This window comes from Drosophila busckii, chromosome 2L (assembly GCF_011750605.1).
Source record: "Drosophila busckii strain San Diego stock center, stock number 13000-0081.31 chromosome 2L, ASM1175060v1, whole genome shotgun sequence".
NCBI lineage: Eukaryota > Metazoa > Arthropoda > Insecta > Diptera > Drosophilidae > Drosophila > Drosophila busckii.
Genome location: NC_046604.1, coordinates 14,907,596 through 14,926,223, shown reverse-complemented (window position 1 = coordinate 14,926,223; position 18,628 = coordinate 14,907,596). Strand labels below are relative to the sequence as shown.

General features: G+C 42.6%; 3 protein-coding genes across 3 annotated transcripts; 2 read left to right on the top strand and 1 right to left on the bottom strand.

The window, feature by feature from the left end:
• The first annotated feature begins 41 nt into the window (after positions 1-41).
• Positions 42-18,518, top strand: LOC108607936 (tRNA-dihydrouridine(16/17) synthase [NAD(P)(+)]-like). Its single transcript, XM_017999052.2, has 4 exons — positions 42-146; positions 16,845-17,258; positions 17,315-17,759; positions 17,816-18,518. Exons 2-4 carry the CDS (start codon positions 16,847-16,849, stop codon positions 18,429-18,431), a joined length of 1,473 nt encoding a protein of 490 aa, XP_017854541.1. The 5' UTR covers positions 42-146; positions 16,845-16,846; the 3' UTR covers positions 18,432-18,518.
• Positions 134-2,438, bottom strand: LOC108607935. Its single transcript, XM_017999051.2, has 3 exons — positions 2,171-2,438; positions 977-2,116; positions 134-919 (listed from the first exon to the last, which is right to left on the bottom strand). Exons 1-3 carry the CDS (start codon positions 2,366-2,368, stop codon positions 251-253), a joined length of 2,007 nt encoding a protein of 668 aa, XP_017854540.1. The 5' UTR covers positions 2,369-2,438; the 3' UTR covers positions 134-250.
• On the top strand, positions 4,204-7,626 carry LOC108607934. Its single transcript, XM_017999050.1, has one exon. The coding sequence runs from the start codon at positions 4,644-4,646 to the stop codon at positions 7,374-7,376; it is 2,733 nt and encodes a 910-aa protein (XP_017854539.1). The 5' UTR covers positions 4,204-4,643; the 3' UTR covers positions 7,377-7,626.
• Positions 18,519-18,628: the final 110 nt, after the last annotated feature.

The following is an 18,628-nucleotide window of genomic DNA, read 5'->3' as shown; positions in this document are numbered from 1 at the left end:
ATAGTTTTCAGCTATCGATTTGACCAGCTGTTGCTTGCCATGCTGCTGTGTTTATAAAAAAGTTTGGTGCTCAAAAGTTATAAATCTAAGATAAAGTGTAGTGCAAATAAAGATTAATTAAAACGACGGCGCAATACTTTAAATCGGTAAGTAATTTACCTTTTACAATTACTATTTCACATAGAATTTGTTAAACATACAAGACAACAACTGTTAGCACCCAGAGTGTTTGTGTATACAGCAATTGCAATTAAGTGGAACAAAAAGCGCGCTGCTCGCGTTCTCGATCTGTGCCACAGCTAATGGGGTGGGTCATGGCACGTGGATCTATGCCCGGCTTGAGCAGGGACTGCTGCAGCTCCCAAATTATTTCACTTGAAAGCACGCTTATGGCCAGCATGAGTGCAGATCGATAATTAAAGGGATTGGTGGCAAAACTTAGTATACCATTAGAAATTTGCTTATACAAAAAGGTCTTATCCAGCTCGAGCAGCTCCTCACGCACCTCCATAATGCGATTCTCAAAGTGACACTGTATGGCGGTGAACACTTGCTTATCCAATCCCACTAGCAGCTCCCGCTTGAACTTGACCAAATAGTGCTCAATAAAGACAATCTGCATACGGTTCAAATGCGGCAGCCGCACCTTCTCCTGTATAACCTGCTCGCCAATGTGGCTAACCACCAGCGAGGCCAACGAACCCGCGGGCGTGGGTCGTCGCTCTGTGCAGGGACGCACATCGACGAAGGGATGTATCTCATAGCTGCCCATGCCAATGGTGCAGGCAACGCCGCTAAAGGATACATGTGAAACACGTGCTGTATTCTTTGGCGGTTGCTCCGATGTCTTCATCAGTGTGGGTGGTATGGCTTCCATGATGTTGTTATCCCGCGCAAAATCAATGATTTGCGTTGCTTTCTGTGAGTTAAAGAAAGTTAAATATAAAGCGAACTTCAGTTGTAGTTTAGCATTTACCGTATGCACATATTTCTTAGCATCGCAGAGGAAGTCCGTAACGCGCGTAGAGATTACACTCATAGCACAAGCATCGTCGCTCAAATCCTCATTGAATTCATGCAAGATGTGAGTGAGTATATATTGGGCTGCCTTATAGATGGGATCGTCTGGCGCAAAGGTCACTGGCGTCTGCCCTTCCATTGCCATGGCAGCATTCAATGCATAGCAAAGCTGACTGTCCAGCAGACCCTCAAACGTGGCCTGATACTCATCACAGAATGTAGACTGCACTTTCTTGGGATTTCGTTTCTTGACGCGACGCTTGGGCTGACGCTCTTTGACCCTTTGACGCGTACGCTCTTTGATCTTCTCCTGGAACGCATGCCACATAGCCACGTACTTGGCCCTATGGCTCGCAATGAACTTTTCGCGCTCCTTTTCCAGCTCTTGCAGCAACACTTGTATGCGAAATTGATGCGCAATGCGCTCGTCCAGTCGCTTGTGCCAGGATTGCATTTGTCCTTCGGTATGTTTGCTCAAACGTTGCTTGTGCAAATGACGTACATTTTTATTATAACGATCTTTTTTGAACTGAAATAGTTTCTTCAGCTTTATCAAGTGCTTGCGCTGCAGATCCTGGTGCAGATTCAAATGCGTCTGTATGCGCATATTGGTCAACATTTTACGATGCTCGAGCAGCATATGTTGCATCGCTGTCATGCCCTCCAGTCGCTTAAACTTCTCCTCGGTTATATTCACCAATTGTAGCTTGCGCAAATGCTTCTCCTCTTCCAAGCGCCGTTTGCGATCCAACACCTCCTCGTGTGTGGAACGTCGACTCGCTGCATTGTTTGCATCTCGCCTGGAAATGCTTTCGGCATTTGCTATAAGCAGCCGATCATAGTGCTCCTCTTCGCGTTGTCTGTACGCTTGCAGCACATAGTACAGCTGGGACTTGTGCAAATCCTCGCGATAACGATTGAAATCCTTCAATGTGCAAATAACATCGTTGTCATCTGTGATTTCACCGTTCTCACGCAAACGCTTTAGATTGCGCTCGTTGGAGTAGAAGGTCTTCAGGTTGGAGTCATGCAGTGGATTATACTCTCGCGTATGCTCTGTTACAGCTGAATCGAAGTCTAGCTGATCGCATTTGAACTAGAACAGAAAGGGACATAAAAACAGCAAGCTCATTATATTTTATCAGCTCACCGTTTGTCCAATCTTATCCATAGAAAATATAACCTGCTTGCCAGGACACTTGAGCATGGGCAGCTTGCAATTGAGCGGTATATGCTCCCAGCCGGGTAAACTGTTGATCGGCAAGCCTGTCTTGTAATTTGGCTGCTTGGTCAGGTTAAAGCTGGCTGCCACATTATTACGGCGTGGTAATGATAGTATATCAATCATTTTAAGTAACTACTCTAACAATATGTATTTTTTAAATTATTAAATTCGATAATCTATGGGAATTTATTACTGCACACAATTCTAGCGAACAAAACATTAAAACTTAACTGATATTTTAACTATAACTGAATTTAAAACAAAAACAATTTAATATTATATGTGAAATTTAAAATGGCCTACTGTTGCAGCTTTTAAAAGCTCTCAAAAAGAGCGGAGTTGAAAGCTTGACAGCCTCCATTGCTCTTAACTTTCTTGTTGTTGTTATGGCTGCTTGTTTGTTTATTTTGTTGTTGCTTTTGTTGTTATTTATCTCGCTGCTTATCAGAGCTCTTGTTCTTGTTGTTCTTACTTAAGCTTCCTGCAGCTACTGTGTGGGCAAAGTAGAGGAAGAGACAGTGCAGCAAAAGCCACTAAAAAAATTCAATTTATTTTCGAGATAATCTAGTTGAGTTTATGTTAAAAAAAGCAAGTTATTTAATTGGCATACAATTATTTCATTTGTTTATGTTACGCAGAGCAATATATTTATTTTAAAATTATTTAATTATAATAAGCACGCCTTAGTGTATGCTATGCATATTATTATTAACAACAATTGAGGAAACTATGCAAACTGTTTAGCAACACCCCCGCGCTATGAGCGGCCTATCTTATGCAAAATAAACAAACTGTCATTTTATTGATACATAATTTTTGTGTGTGCGTGTCTGTGTGTGTGTTTGCTTTGGTGCTTTAATTTTTCTATTCGCTGCCTCCAATTTGTCGCGCCTGATTTGCAATCGCTTTAAGACGCCAAGAACTCTCACACTCCCCACACTCTTTTCTTGCTATCCTTCAACGTTTGGCTTGTCGTCTTCTTTGCTGTGACCTCGTTGTGCCCTGCATTGGACAGAAAGACATTAGCATAAATATTTACCCAACCACACGTTTAGTCAGTTCAGTTCAGTTCAGTTTAGTCAGTCAGAGGCGACGACAAGTCTACAATAAAATCAGTTACAAGTAGTGCCGCAAGTACCAAACACACACACACACACACACACACGTGGACACACACGTGCTCCAAATACGCTCTGGAGTGTGCTTTCCATTTCAGCTAACAGCCCCAAAAAAAAAACCTGTGCAGCAGCACGAGACCACAAGTGTTATAAATAAAAAATGATGCTCTGCTTGAAAAAAAATCATAGTAAAAGCGAAAGGTGCGTGCCAATCTCTGCTGATAAGTTCTTGTTGCTGGCTTGGCCCATATCGCCGTTATATAATAGTAGCTGCTCACTACTTTGCAAGCATTAGTGATGAGCGCGTGATTAAATAAATGCAAATCATAATAAGCTGTTGACATTAACTGCAATTCAATGCAATTTTGCTTGCTAGTTCAATCAAACGTTTGAGTTTTGGTGCAGCACAAAAGAAAAACAACAACAAGCACATACTAAGGCAATACACACACATGCTTACACGTATGGAAACAGTTAGTTTACTCACTCACACTCTCGCCTACTCACCACAGGTCGTTGTGTTAAGCTTCCAAGCGAAGAAAAAAACAAATATTACCTTGCCGGCAACAACACAGCTGTGACGCACACACCTACGTACATACTCAACTCCTACACAAATCGAGAGAGTGCGCGCGCACTCTCTGCAACTCTCTCTCACGCTCTCGCTTAACATTGCTTGAAGCTTAGCAGTGCAGCCAAGCTTTGCTCAGTTGCTGCGCGTCTGTCGAACGAGCTGGTGCTTAGTCGCTTGAAGCAAAGTGCACGCGTTTTAAATTTTGTGCAGCGAGAAAAAAACAGTTATATATATATATATATTTTGATTTGCGCTGCAGCGTGCGTGCGTGTGTATATGGATATATTAAATGGCAATGTGTGTGTGTAAAAGCAAAAGCAAAGCAAAATCATAGAGCAAAGAATTCTTGTGCACGGGGGTGGCAACAAACAAAACGTACAACAAAAACACCACCCCCTGTGTGTGTGAGTGTCAAGTGTGTGTGTGTGTGTGTGTGTGTTTGAGTGTGTTTGGGTTAACTGCGCCATTCACAAAAGACGCACACACACAAACAAAGCGACAGACAAAGCTGACTAAATAAGCGAGCAACTATATCAAGAGCTTAATTGTTAGCCAAGTGGGCGTGGCATAAATAATAGTTTAAAAACAACTAAAAGAGACAACAAACAAGCAGAACAGCTGTTGGAATGTGCCATTTGCAGCAAGCATCTATCATAAAATCATCAAACTCATCACACCACAACAATAATTCATTAACAATAACAATATGCGACACGGCTATGCAGCAACATTAGTTGCCAAGGAGCAACAGCAACAGGAGACACAGGATCACATAATAACAATAAGCACTGCCAGTCTAAACGAACAGGACGAGCAAGCGCCGCTAAAAGTAACAACAACAACAACAACAGCAGCAACAACAGCAGCAGCAGGAGCAGCAACAGCAATCGAATCAGTTGAAGCTCAGCTGGAATCCGCATCGGCAACAACAACTAAGCCTGGACGCTGTCGCTGGAGCGCATTTGTAAGCTATCAAAGCAACATTGCTGATGTGCAACATCGACGTGGACGTCGTCTGCATGGATTACAGCTGCCACTGCATCCGCTGCAATTGTTTGGCTGGCTAGTGCTCTTGCTCTTTGCACTCGCCAGCTACTGGCTGCTGATTCCAGCGTTTCATGCGCCCATACAGGGACCACTCTATGGTCTAATCACTGGACTGTACTTGGTGCACATTGTAGCGCATTTGACGGCGCTGCTGACTGATCCGGCGGACAAGGAGCTGCGGCGCGTGCATCGCAACGATCGCATTGTGCCCGAGTTTGATCGCAGCAAGCACGGACATGTTATAGAGCACGGACGCTGTCATTTGTGCAACATCAAGACGTCAACGCCCAGAACCAAGCACTGCTCGGTGTGCAACAAGTGTGTGGGCAAGTTCGATCATCACTGCAAGTGGCTGAATCATTGCATTGGCTCGCGCAACTATGTGGCCTTTCTAATGTGTGTGGTGAGCGCCGTGCTGGCCACGCTGGTCATTGTGGCAGCGGTCATAGGTCAAATCGTACTTTACTATGTGCAGCCGGAATGGCTGAGCTACTACTGGTGCGAGCAGGCAGCAGAGCAGTCCGTGGGCAGCTCAGTGCCGTCAACAGATTATATAAATCTAACGCTAAGTCTAAGCAATGGCACGCTGCTGCTGATGGAGCCAGAGGAGCAGCAGCAGCAACTGGAGCAGCAGGCAGACTATATGTCCAACAATCTGAGCGTTTCAACGCTGCCCACGCTGCTGCAGAACTTTACAGCCTTGTTGCAAACGACTACGGAGCAGGCCACAACAACTGCCAGCAATCAAAGCTTAACGCCGCAACTTGTGGCAGGCATTGGTTTGCATGAAACGATTTATTTGCTGCTGCTGGGCGTGCTGGGACTGCTAGCAGCCATAACCGCAGGACTGCTGCTGCATTTGTGCTTCTTTCACATTTACATAAGCTTTCTGGGCTTAACCACCTACGAATATATACGACAGCATCGTCAGAATCAAGAAGCCAAAGCCAAGCAGCAGCAGCAGCAGCAACAGGAGCAACCAGCACAGTCAAGCAAGCCGTCCACGCAGCTTTATTGCTGCGCTCAAGTGCCACATCCCAATCAGCAGCATCAGCAGCAGCACACGCAGTCAGCGTCGCAGTCGCCGTCGACTTCGCGCTTGCATTGCTGCTCCAACTCACGCGAGTTTCATTCGTCGCAGCACTCGCTCTACTTTTGCTCGCTGCTGCAGCAGCGCGAACAACAACAACACGCAGCTGAGCTAACGGCAACGCCTACGCCAACCTCCAGCTTTCACTGCTGCAGCAGCTTTGCTGCCAACTCGCTGCAGCGACGCGTCAGCGCTGCCGCCAATGTGCAAGCAGCGCTGCAAACTTTGCCGCGTGCGCCACGCTCCGCTGCTTATCTACAATATCGCGAGCAATGCTCGCTCTGCACGCTGCAGCTGCGCAGTCCACTGCGTCCGCGCAGCGCTGCCGGCAGCAGCAGCACGCGCACACTCACAAGCCAAACTGCAACGCCTGCCAAGTCTGAACAGCCGCAGCAGCAGCGCTGGCATCGCAAATGGAACTGCTGCGTCAGCGTGCCCGACAGTCCCAACGATATGCCGCATGATCTGCTCGCCGCGCTGGAGTCCGCCAATGCCAAACTAAACGCCAGCGAGCTGCCCGTGCAGTTCATACGCAGCCTCAATGGCGGCCTCACGGAGCTGCCGCTGCCGCCTGCAGCTAGCGTCGCTGCCAAGACGCCGCGCAGCTCGCGACTGCGTCATATGCTCAGACTGCTTGGACGCTACAGACGCGCGCGTTGTCGTCATCAGCACGCCGGCATGGGCGTGGCAGTAGCTGCTGCGGAGACGCCGCCGCCCATTAAGCAAAATCAAATACGTCCGCTGCAGCTGCAGGCAGCGCAGTGCGCCTCAGCATCGCCGCCGCCGCCCAGCAGCTCGCCCAGTCATCACTTTGGCGAGGCCACACCGCATCAGCTGCTCCCCACCAGCATTATACGCGATGATGTGGTCACCACCAGCTACCACGCCCACAGCTTCAGCTTGCCGCCCGCGCTGCCGCCGCCCACACGTCGCAAAATGCCGCACGCCAGCGAGCTGGCCGAACTGGCCGAGTCTTTGGGCTTTGTGGCCGCTGCTCGAACGCAGCAGCAGCAATCGCATCACAACAGTCGCCAGCTGCCACAGAGTCTCTATCGGCGCCAGCGCCGCAAACATTTTCTGCGCACACGCTCCCCCACACTCTCGCCCATACACGAGTCGGGCCTATCGAATCCCACGTCGCCGCAACCGCAGCTGCGTCACTCCAAGTGTGGCACACCGGATGTGGCACGCTCCTCGGCCACGCTGGTGCAGAACCTTTGCGGTCTAGCTGGCGAGGCTTTGCGCAAGAGCGCATCCAACACTTCGCTGCAGAGCATCAGCTCCAACTCGAGCAGCAACTAAATTCGGGCAGTTGCTGCTTCGCCGCCTGGTTTCTGCTTAGTCCATAGGTTAGTCTTAGTAACAAGGCCCAGTTTCAGCTAAAGAATAACGCAATTTATTTTGTTATTAATTTTTTAAGTTCCGAGAGCTAAACACATTTGAAAATTACTTTAATTTGCTTTCGAGAGTTCCTAAGTCGGCAATTTTACGTTGACAGCTCATTGTCTACTTTACTTTTCAACTGCTTAGCACATGATCTTCAAGCGAATTGAAGCCAAAGATATTGTTTTGTTAATTTAAATTTAAGTTTTGAAACATATTTTCATATAGAACTATTCTATTCATTATCTTTTGTATATTCACTTTCACTACATCTAACAAAATAAAACGACATACTTGACAGCAAATAGTTAAAAACAAATGTTTAATTTTAATTATATTTTGCTTAAGTTCTTAAATAGCTTGAGACTTATAATTTCGAAAAGAATCGAATCGAGATAATAGCTTAAAAACTTAATAACTAAATTCCATAGTATGATGAGCTAGAGTTTTAGGATTTAATGTAATTTTAATTTTAATCATATCTATCATTTCCATTGAACTCTATTCCAATGTCCTTTCCGCAGTCTTTCAACTGGCATTAGGTAAATTTCCAACTTGTTATTTCTATAGCCAGAGCTTGCTTTTATTAAAAGCCATAATGTGCAATTTCTTGTTCGACTTTCAATTACAATTTCCTGCCATATTCAATGTGCAGTCATTTCCGTGTGCTCGACACGTTTTTCTGCCCCTCTGGCCCTCTTGCCCTCTCCTGCTGCTTCGCGAATGAAAAACACTTAACAGCAGTGGCAGCTGCGTTGCTTTTAGCGACTAAATACGACAGTTGTAACTGTTGAATGGCTTTACAAATCGCATAAAATATGCAACACAGAGCAGCAGCAGCCATGACATGGGGCAACAATTGTCGGGGGCAACACTGTGCTATGCAGTGGCATTTAGAGTTGTCAGTCCATAATATTGATTTTTATGCAACCAAAATTGTAAGCAGTGGGCGCTGCTCTGTCTCATCTCAATGCGACTTGGCAACATTTGCGCAAACAAAAAAGCCACAGAGGCATTGAGGATACCTTAGGGATGGGGGTAGCAACTGCAGCTTGCCAAATTGTTACGCAAATATTTTTATACAAATTGAATTCAAAAAGCCACACACAAGACACAATGCGAATTGCGTAATGCAGACACAGTAGGTCTTAAAGTTATGCAAACTAAACTGAATGTGTGCATTTGATGGGGTTTCTCTAGCGTAAAGCGTATGCGTAAGTTGGAACTCTGCATGGCAACAGTATGTCTTAAAGTTATGCAAACCATTCTAAATGTTTTCTCTAGTGTAAAGTGTATATGAAAGTTGGTTGCATTCCAATTTAACCCACACGCTTATTTAGCTTCAACTTGCTCAGCGTTCAGTTTTCATTTTAATGGCAGCTAGCATAACAAAAAAGAAGCAGCACACACTGCATAATTAATAAACCCTTAAAAAATCTATATAAAGCACTTCACATGATACGACAGCTGCAAATGGAAATGCGTCAAAAAATTGAGTTTCAGCCTGAGTTTGAGTTTGAGTTTGGCAGAGCGACAAGCAAGTGACAGGCCGACACGTTGGCTAAATGGATGAGTTGTCTAGAGCTCACTGGCAGAAGATAGATAGCTGGGTATATAGTTAGACAGCCATAACGCACACACACACACACAAATACACTCACATATATACTTAGAGTCACTTCAAACTGCAGTTAAAGTCAGACAGTTTGGGTTATTGAGTCTGACACTCGCAGCAAATGGAAAAGTTCATTTGCTTTTTGTTGAATTGATGGCATTGCCTACAATTGAAGCGAAAAGTTGATGGATAGTGTATAGGATAATCTATCATGGAAATAGCTTAAGATTAAATGTGGCAAGGACTTGAAATTGGAATTGAAATGCTGCTGCTGCTATCTTGACTTGCAGGCTTTAGTTAAACCACGAAACTTTATTATCGATTCAACACTGTCGCCCAAAATTGTGGATTATGCATTTAGTTCATTCAAACGAATTTAATTCACTGAATGTTGGACAATGGGGCCACAAATGACAAGTTAATTAAAGTTTTGCAGGCTTAAGCACGTCAGCTACTAATACACACACACATACAACTATATATGATACGTATAGTTGCATTGTTGTTGTGACTTTCTGGCTGGCGCCTGACTTGACATGCATTTCATTTGCATCAGCATGTGGTTTATATATATTTATATATGTATGTGTGTGACTTAAAATAACAACACAAGCAAAATAACCCATGACTGCTGTCCGAAAATAACAAAAAACAAAATGTCGTAGCTCATTTCCGTTTGAGTTTGAGCGCAAAAATAAAATGTATAGCATACTTTGCAGCGCAAGCTGAGTTAAGCTGCTGCTGTTGTGTGTGTTCGTCTGTGAGCTTGTCTGTGTAGGTGTTGGGGTGTTAAATGTTTAATTTTGATGGCTCTTGACATTAACAATTTACAGCTGCAGCTGCTGTCACAAACACTCACACACACATACATATGTATAAAACAACTTAATGCTGTGTATATCATAAGAGCTTAAGCAGCGCTGTTAACTAGTTTAACTTGCAGTTGCTTAGCTAGCAGCTAAGCTATATAATTTAAATGTTTAGCATAGCAAAGCATATAGTTGTTGACTAGACTTTATTGTTACGCCCAAACATTTTTAATTAGTTTTCATAGAGCATTGCAGCTGCTAAACATAAATAATTTTGCACTTGTTCTTTGCGCTTTTGCTTGCCTGACAGTGACTTGCCCTCTGGTCGCTCTGGCATGTGTGTTAATTGCAAAGGGCGCAGCTTGTAAAGAGGCCAAGGTTTGTGGTTAGGGGCTGGGCCCAACTAGTTGCTGTCGAAAATTTTGAATTGTAGAAGCTCAAACCTAGATTAATTTTAGTTTAATTGCATTTCTCAAGCAGCCACGCCGCCTAGCAACGCCCTAAAAATCAAGTTGTGTGTCTACTGCAACTTTGTTTATGGCCATTAAATCGGCTAAGTGAGTCCGTGGATGTGAGTTCGTCCAAATTGCACTAAAATTTAGTGCGCGGCGTTGAGTAATTATTGAGCAGCTTAGCGATGCATAAATTAATTCCAAGCATAAAAAATGCATAAATTGATTTAGTTTTTTATTATTATTATTTTTTTTTTTAGGTAGGCGTGTCTGTTTGCCAAGGTGTGGCCCGTACTTCATGCTCGTGCTTCTGCTGCTTGCCTTATGATTGATATGCCTGGAATTGGGCAGCAGCGCTGTCAACAATGCCAAAGTCCTCCCACCCACGCTTGTTGTCATTAGCAATGACGCCGTTTGGGCGTTGCTAGTTAGTTTCGCTTGGACGCTGCCCCAAACCAGCAGCAGAATAACCAAAATATATAGATATTCGTGTAACTGAACTCTCCTGGCTGGGAACTGGGTACTGCCCTTTTGTTATCTAGCCCCCCCACTCATTGTTTGTTGGCAGTTTGGGGGCTGCCATGACATTTTACCTTTTACTCGCTTTACTACTTTACTTCACTTCACTACTTCTCTTTCTTTTTTAGCTGGTTCAACGAACCTTTTGTCTTTGCTTTGTCTATTAGCTTAGCCTAGCCTGACATGTGTGTCCAACGTATATCCTTTTAAATCTTTGCATATGCCAGCTCAGCGTTTAACTCGAAACGCAAAGCTTAAAGTAAATTGTGTCTAGTCCTTAGCATAGACTAATGCATGCAACTCGATTTAGCATATACAATAGACTATAAGACTATTTTTAATTGCTTACTTTATTATTTTGTCATTTAAAGTCGTTAATTTAATTAGTAATTGAAACTGGGCGTCTAGCAATTTGTGTTAAATGTTGAGCTTTGATAAACGAATCTGAATGTGGAATGGTAATAAATATGGAAATTAACAAAACACCAAAGTGCATGAGACTGGCAATTTGCAAGCGTTTATTTTAGCATAAACAAAAAACAAATATTTTATGTAAAAAATGCGTCGCAATGAAAAGCAAATATACAAAAAAATCACATACATATATTTTGATAAAAAATTGTGCAGCAATTGTCCATAAATAAATTATGCAATAAAAATATTTACGTAAATCAATTAAAGTATAAGCTTAATAAAAAAAACAGAGCGCATATTAATATAAATAATACAAATTGTTGAATATATTTGAAATTGTATGTGGGTTAACTTTAAGCAAATAAATAATTTTGATGGCCAGGCTTTGTATAAATAAAATAAAATATACAAATATACATTGAATTAGCTTACATTTGTTTTTTTAGTTAAGCGCATTTAAAGCTAAATAAAGCAAAACGAAAATTTAGCATACAAAGCTTTTTATTTCTTTGTTACGCTCTAGTCAAACGTGTCATCAATGCTGCCACTTTTAGTGGCATTTTAAATATTTAACAGCTTGCAAACATTTCTGTGTGGCAAGAGCGTCAACATGTTGACAGTTTCCAGTTGGCCCATCAGCATCAGCATTAAGGGAATGTGCTATCAACATTAAGCTGCTGCGTTTGTTTAGCTGACCACATGGCGTATGCGCAATGCTTAAAACAAAGCTGTGTGCAGCAAACTACAGTCTAACTAGCTTATAAATTTTAAGCTGCTTACTAAACTAAGCTTACAATTATATTTCTTGTTAGTGCTTAATTGTTGCTGCTTAACTTTTATTTATGTTACGCTTAGCTTAGCGCTTAACAAATGACGCTAATTTATTAAGCAACTAATTGCGCATATCAATAGCCCAAGCTTGAATTGCCTAATGTGCCGCAATTTATCTTTGAAATATGTCTAAATCAATTATATTGCGTATACGCCGCTGTGGCACAAACAAGCAAACAAACAAACAAATAAAAATTGCTTTTATTTGTCGCCAACTTTTACGTTTCGAACTTATTATTTATGCAAATACTTGCCGTAAATTAACAAAATAAATTGTTGTTGGCATTTTACATGTTTGCCCCGTTATATGTGTTTGTTGTTGTTGTTATTTCCCAATGCGACGTCATATGTTTGCTTTGGCAAAACAAATCACACAAATGTGACAGCATACGCACACGCACACACACACACACACACGCACATGCTTTATATGTATGTGTGTATAGCTTTTAGTGCCTTAAGCCAGCAACATGGCAATAAAAACGTTCGAGGATTTATGGTTACGTGTCATTTGCCTTGTTTGTTACCTGACACATGTTTACCGTACAGGTTGCATACACACACACAGACGCACACGTGCAATAAAATGCTGCCGCGCATCAAAATAACAAATAAACAAATTTAGTTTGCAGCTACCTAACGAAGTACACAGCGTCAATCAAAGCTTATCAATTGAATTGCTTTACAACTTGAACTCTCTAGAGTTGCACTTATATAAGTTGATGCAATTGCAGTTGCTAAATTCTTAGTGCAAGGCAACTAAATCTAAATTTCTTAGTAAGCAGCTATAAATTGCAAGCATTGATAGTAGAATTGAAAGCATTGATAGCCATTCTATATTAACTGCTGATTTAAGCAGCTTAAAAGCCACGCTAATTATATAAACATTTTCCAGCTTTAAGCATACAACCCAAGCATTAAATGCTGCATCTAAAATTAGTTTAAAGCGCATGCGAGCAGCTACTTGCATTTTTTTTTTCATTTGTTTAACTCTTGCGGCTGTGCCATAAGTAGCAACTTGAGTGGCTGCAACAAAATGCAGCATTTGAGTGGCACTTGAGGCTTTAACAACTTCTTAACGCTTAGCGCTTGCCAAGCAAACAGCCCACGCACTCTATCTTGCTCTTACACGCTGCTACTCTTTATAACTTGGCTAACACTTGTGTGTCTTGGTGTCAATCAGTAAATTTTTACATTTAATTTGTTGGCAACGCGTTGTCTGTGGCGCTACAAATATAATTAAGTGCCAGGCTAGACAGCAAGACACGTGTGTGCTGCTGTTGTAACTTTGGCAGTTGCCTCATTATGTGCCCCATTCTCACATGTGTGTGTGAGCAGGCCTCATTAGTTCTAATGAGCTGTGTAATAAAATTTGCGCTCAGGTGGCAAAAAGTATTTGCAAGCTGAACTAATTAATAAACCAATTTCAATTGCCAGTTAGTTAACTTTGATTAGAGCTGCAAAATTAAGCGACAAGGCTGCAATAAGCTATCGATACTATCGATAACTTGACTAGCTACAAACATTTAAACTTAACTTAAATACCTATAAGCAAACAATGCAGAATTATGTGCTGCATAACAAATATAAACTATATACTATAGCTTGTCCTTGTAGTGCATACAATGCATGCTTGTCTAGTGAGTAAGAGGGAGAGAGAGAGCAAGCTTTTGTAAGTTGGCAATTGCGTCCTTTTGGCTTTGACCCCGCCTTGCATAACAATGGAAGGCACGTAGCTCGCTTGGCCTGCAGTTGACAATGCGTTAAGCACCAGGCTAAGTCTCTAGTTACCTTCTAAGTTATGCATGCTGTGAAGTCCTTTATGCTCTAAAGTATGCAGCACAATTTATTTTTATAAATGCAATCAAGCTGCCTTCATTGTAAGTTAATTAATTAAACAAAGCAGCATAATTTGAGCTTTAATTTATTAAAAACGTACGCTAAAGTTTAACTGCTGCCAATAGCAATGCCATAATCCACAACTTAATCCAATTTGCGCGCATTTTTAATAGGTTAAACGCAATTTCCAACTCTATGTACAAATGCTACATTTATTTAGCTTTGCACGCAAAAACTTGCGCCACGCCAACGCACGGAGGGGGGGGGGGGGCTGGGGTGCAACTGCCCACAGCTAGACACGCCAAACAGTTGAACAAAGAACTAAGGCAGCTTGAGAAGTACATTGCGTTTTTTATTTTTTTTGCTGACTGAACTGAGCTAGTAATAGTTTGTTTTGCTCTTTATTTTCTTTTGCTCTCTTCTGCTAGGCGTATGCGTAATATATGCTCTTGCTGCTCAAAATGAGGTCATATTTGGGGCGCCACGTCTGCCCAGCTGTCTGTGCCTGCTCCGTTGTCTTGAGCAGCTGCGCGTGCTACAAAATTGCGGCCAATTGTCAAATGGCAAAGCCACAAAGCGCTGTCATCAATGCTAAAAGTCATAGAACTGTGTCTATAAGCCCGCAAAGGCTTTAACGCATCGTTGAACTTGCAAAGTCGTAAGCTTAAAACTAAAGACTAGAACTAAAATCTTTGCTTAAACTCAAAATCTCTGCACTGCACAATTAGAAATTCAATCTAGGCGCACTTGAACCTTTAACAATGCTTAACACTTGTAGTAATTTTTGCATTATTTATGCGCAGCTAAACTGAAGGTTAGCATTGCTCTGCTAAGTACAGTGGGGCGAAGCAATTTGAAAATGGAATAAATGAAAACGACTTTGCAGAATGTGCGCACGAAATGTTTAAGCTGTGGGGCGTTCAGGGGGTGTGGTCAGTTGCAATTGCAGCAAGACATGCTATAAGTAGCTGGTTGGGAGGGGGTGGAGTGAGGTGAGCTTTGTGCTTGACTGCGCGGCAGTAGTCCCAGTTTATGGCTTGCAGTGAAAGCCTCAAGGCGCACAAACAAAAACAACAACCTTGACTTGATATTGATTTAACTTAATTAGTGCGGAAATTATTAATTATCTCTGCTGCTCTGACTTTCATGCGTTGAAATCGAAAACCCAAGCAAGTGTTCAAGTTCGTGGTCGTTAGCTTAGACCGCACATTGTCTGCGGTTTGTCTTAATTGCAACTGCAACAAAAATTTAGACATGCCCCATACTTTGTAGCTGCGGTTGCGCCACAATTGCAATTACTTTGTTTGCCTTGAGTGCAAGCACAAGACAAATGCTCTACAGTATAGAGAAAGTCTAGCTCAGGATGCTAAAAAATAAATTCAAATTATTAAAGCTTTAAGCACTGAAATCTTAAACAAATACGTACTAATTTCCATTTAAAATATTTGTATAATATTTAAAGCTATAAACTGTCATGACTATAATAAAATTTTAAACTATAATTTAAATGTAAAATTAAGTGCATATAAATTGCCCATTAAGTATACGCATGCAATTATTTTTTTCCTCTCTCTCATCGTTGGCCATTTGTTGAACAAGCCTGCTGAGTTGCAACCCCTTCGCTGTACTTGCAACAAAAGTTGGCTGCAAGTTTGTTTTATTGCGAAAAGAAGTTCTTAATTGTGAAATGCCCATGTCCCTCGGCTTTGCTGAGCTTGCGGCAAAGTTTCCGCTTGTAATTTGGGGCGCATAATTATGACACAGACAACATCTGTCACGCCCTCCCCAATGCCACGCCCATATTTTGTGTATTCTTATGCAATTTACATTGCTAGCCCGAAAAAGTTTTTACAACATTTAAACTTTAATTACACGGCAGACAGTAGAGCAGGGGCACGAAACTTTTGCGTGCAAGCGAGATGGCAACAACAATGGCGTCCGTCCAAGCCATTGATAAAATTGCATGCCATTTCCGGTCACTAAACTTTCAGGCGAAAAAGTTTTCTTTTTTATATTTGTTTCTGTTTTTGTTTGTTGCACGTTGCATGGTAAATCAGATTTACAATAGGTTAGAGTTATGCAAGTTACTGCTGCTCGATTCTTGAGCATGGGCAGCTGCCAATGGCGACCTACCGAAGGCAGCACAGTGAAACCTAGCAAACTGCGGCAAGCATTTCTGCAAATTATAAGTTTTTATTTTATAAATTCTATTAAATTTGTGTTTACATTTGCTGCAAAAGTTTTTTAAGCCGCTTATTTCTTCATTTGTAGCAACTACTGTACTTTAAAGCCGCTTAAGTTACGCTACGTCAGTGTAAAATTGAAAAATGTACTTTTAAGCAGTGCATGCAACTTGAAATAACTCAATTAGCGACTGATTGTTATATGATTTGTTGAACGTGCGTTGTGTTGCAAGTTGCAACAGACTTTAAGCGCATTTTTTACGCTGCTGCGAGCTGCAATGAAAGCGAAAACTTTGGATTCGAAAGTGAAAAGTAGTAGGGGATTGGTATTTATATATTTTAATTGGAGCATATATGCATTGAGGGAGAGCAGCGCACTCTAAACATAAAAATTCTGTCAAACATTTGGCACGTTTCTGCGTAATATGTAAATTAGCTTATGACTTACGCCTTTTGTATAGCAGCTGCTGCCGTTTTTCACACGACCGCACCTTGGAGTTTTTTTTATAGCTATTGTGCCGTTAATTAGCTTGCACAGCAGTTGGCCCAGTGGGCCAGTTAAGTGCCCAGCATTTAGCAAATGTCAAAAGGCATTTCGAATGCGAGCAACGCGCGCGCACGTAACTAATCGATAACGATTGCATATGCTCGATCGGTTATGTTAAGCTACAACACAAATTATTTTTAACAAACTAATTAAGCATGAATTTATTTGTCACCCATAGAAATGGCCAAAGATTCCGAGGAACGCATCAAATTAGCTGGCTATGAGTTTTATCGAGAAGTTTTGGGCTCGCCGCGCTATGTGGTGGCGCCCATGGTGGATCAAAGCGAACTGGCCTGGCGCATGCTCTGCCGACGCTATGGTGCACAGCTCTGTTACTCGCCCATGTATCATGCGAATTTATTTGCCACCGATCTTAAATATCGCAAGGATGCGCTGCAAACCTGCCCCGAGGACAGACCGCTCATCATACAATTCTGTGGCAATGATCCGCAGCAGATATTGGATGCAGCACTGGCGGCACAGAATTTCTGCGATGCAGTGGACATAAATCTGGGTTGTCCACAGGCTATAGCAAAGCGTGGACACTATGGCGCCTTTCTACAGGACGAGTGGGAGTTGCTGTCTGCCATAGGTGAGTGCTGCAGCTGCAACTTAAACGACATTATTTATGTTAATTAATCTTTGTAGTGCGCACCTTGCATGAGAAGCTTAGCATACCCGTCTGCTGTAAAATACGACGCTTTGAGGATCGGGACAAGACTATACGCTATGCACAAATGCTGGAGGCAGCGGGCTGTCAGCTGCTAACGGTACACGGACGTACACGAGAGCAGAAGGGTCCACTTACAGGCGTAGCTGACTGGAGCTACATAAAAGCTGTGCGCGAGCAAGTGAAGATACCCATGTTTGCCAATGGAAATATTTTGGGCTTGGACGATGTGCATCGTTGCCTGGAAGAGACTGGAGTCGATGGAGTGATGACTGCCGAAGGTAATCTACATAATCCTGCTCTATTTCAAGGCATTGCCCCACCTGTTTGGCAAATGGCCACCGAATATTTAGAGCTGGTTAATAAATATCCATGTCCCACTTCGTATATCAGAGGTCATCTCTTCAAGCTGTTTCATCATATGTGAGTAAAATATATATGGCTCTAAATATTATTTATAATTATATTATTGATTGCAGCATGAACATACGCCAGAACTCAGAGCTGCGTGAACAGTTGGCCACCTCTAATCAGCTCGAGCAATTCCTTAGCATTGTAGCCAAGGTGCAGGAGAAATATGAGCCTTATCACAGCGGCGCTGCTACTTACACTGAGGAGGAAATGGACATGACCAACGGAGCACCCGCGCTGTCGCCTTGGCTCTGCCAGCCATACATACGCGCCTCGCCAGAATCGCATCGGCAAAAGATCGCTGAGAAGGAGCGTGAGGCTGTTGATCCGAATCGCACAAAGCGGCAATATTTCGATCCTGCTGGAAATGAAATCTCACGCAAACGCATGAAGAAGCTACGTCGGCGTCAGCGTCGTCCCAGCAAGACAGAGGCACAAATTCAGCTGCGGCATGAACGTTGTTTAGAGTATTGTACAAAGTGTGCCAATCCTTTGGGTTTCAAATGTGAGTTTCGGTTATGCCGCGTCTGTTGCCGCGACAAGTGCTTTGCTGAGGATTGCGACTGTCCCGGGCATGGCATACTCATCAAATCCCGACGTGCCAAGGCTAAGCAGTATGAGCATTCCAAGCAGCAGCAGCAAAGCAATAAAAGTCCCGTCACATTAACTGATATTGCCTCTTAATAAGTGTTTAGTAAATTTATACAACATATTGTAGCAAAGTACTTTTAATGTTGTTCCTATGCTGCCGTCTACAAATAATAAAAAATACAGCACATATACTATGCATATTTCAAATTGCGCGCCCAATGTAAAGCATTTAACAGCAACAGCAATTTAACAGTTCATGCTAATATCGGTGACATGCTGCTGCACTTTAC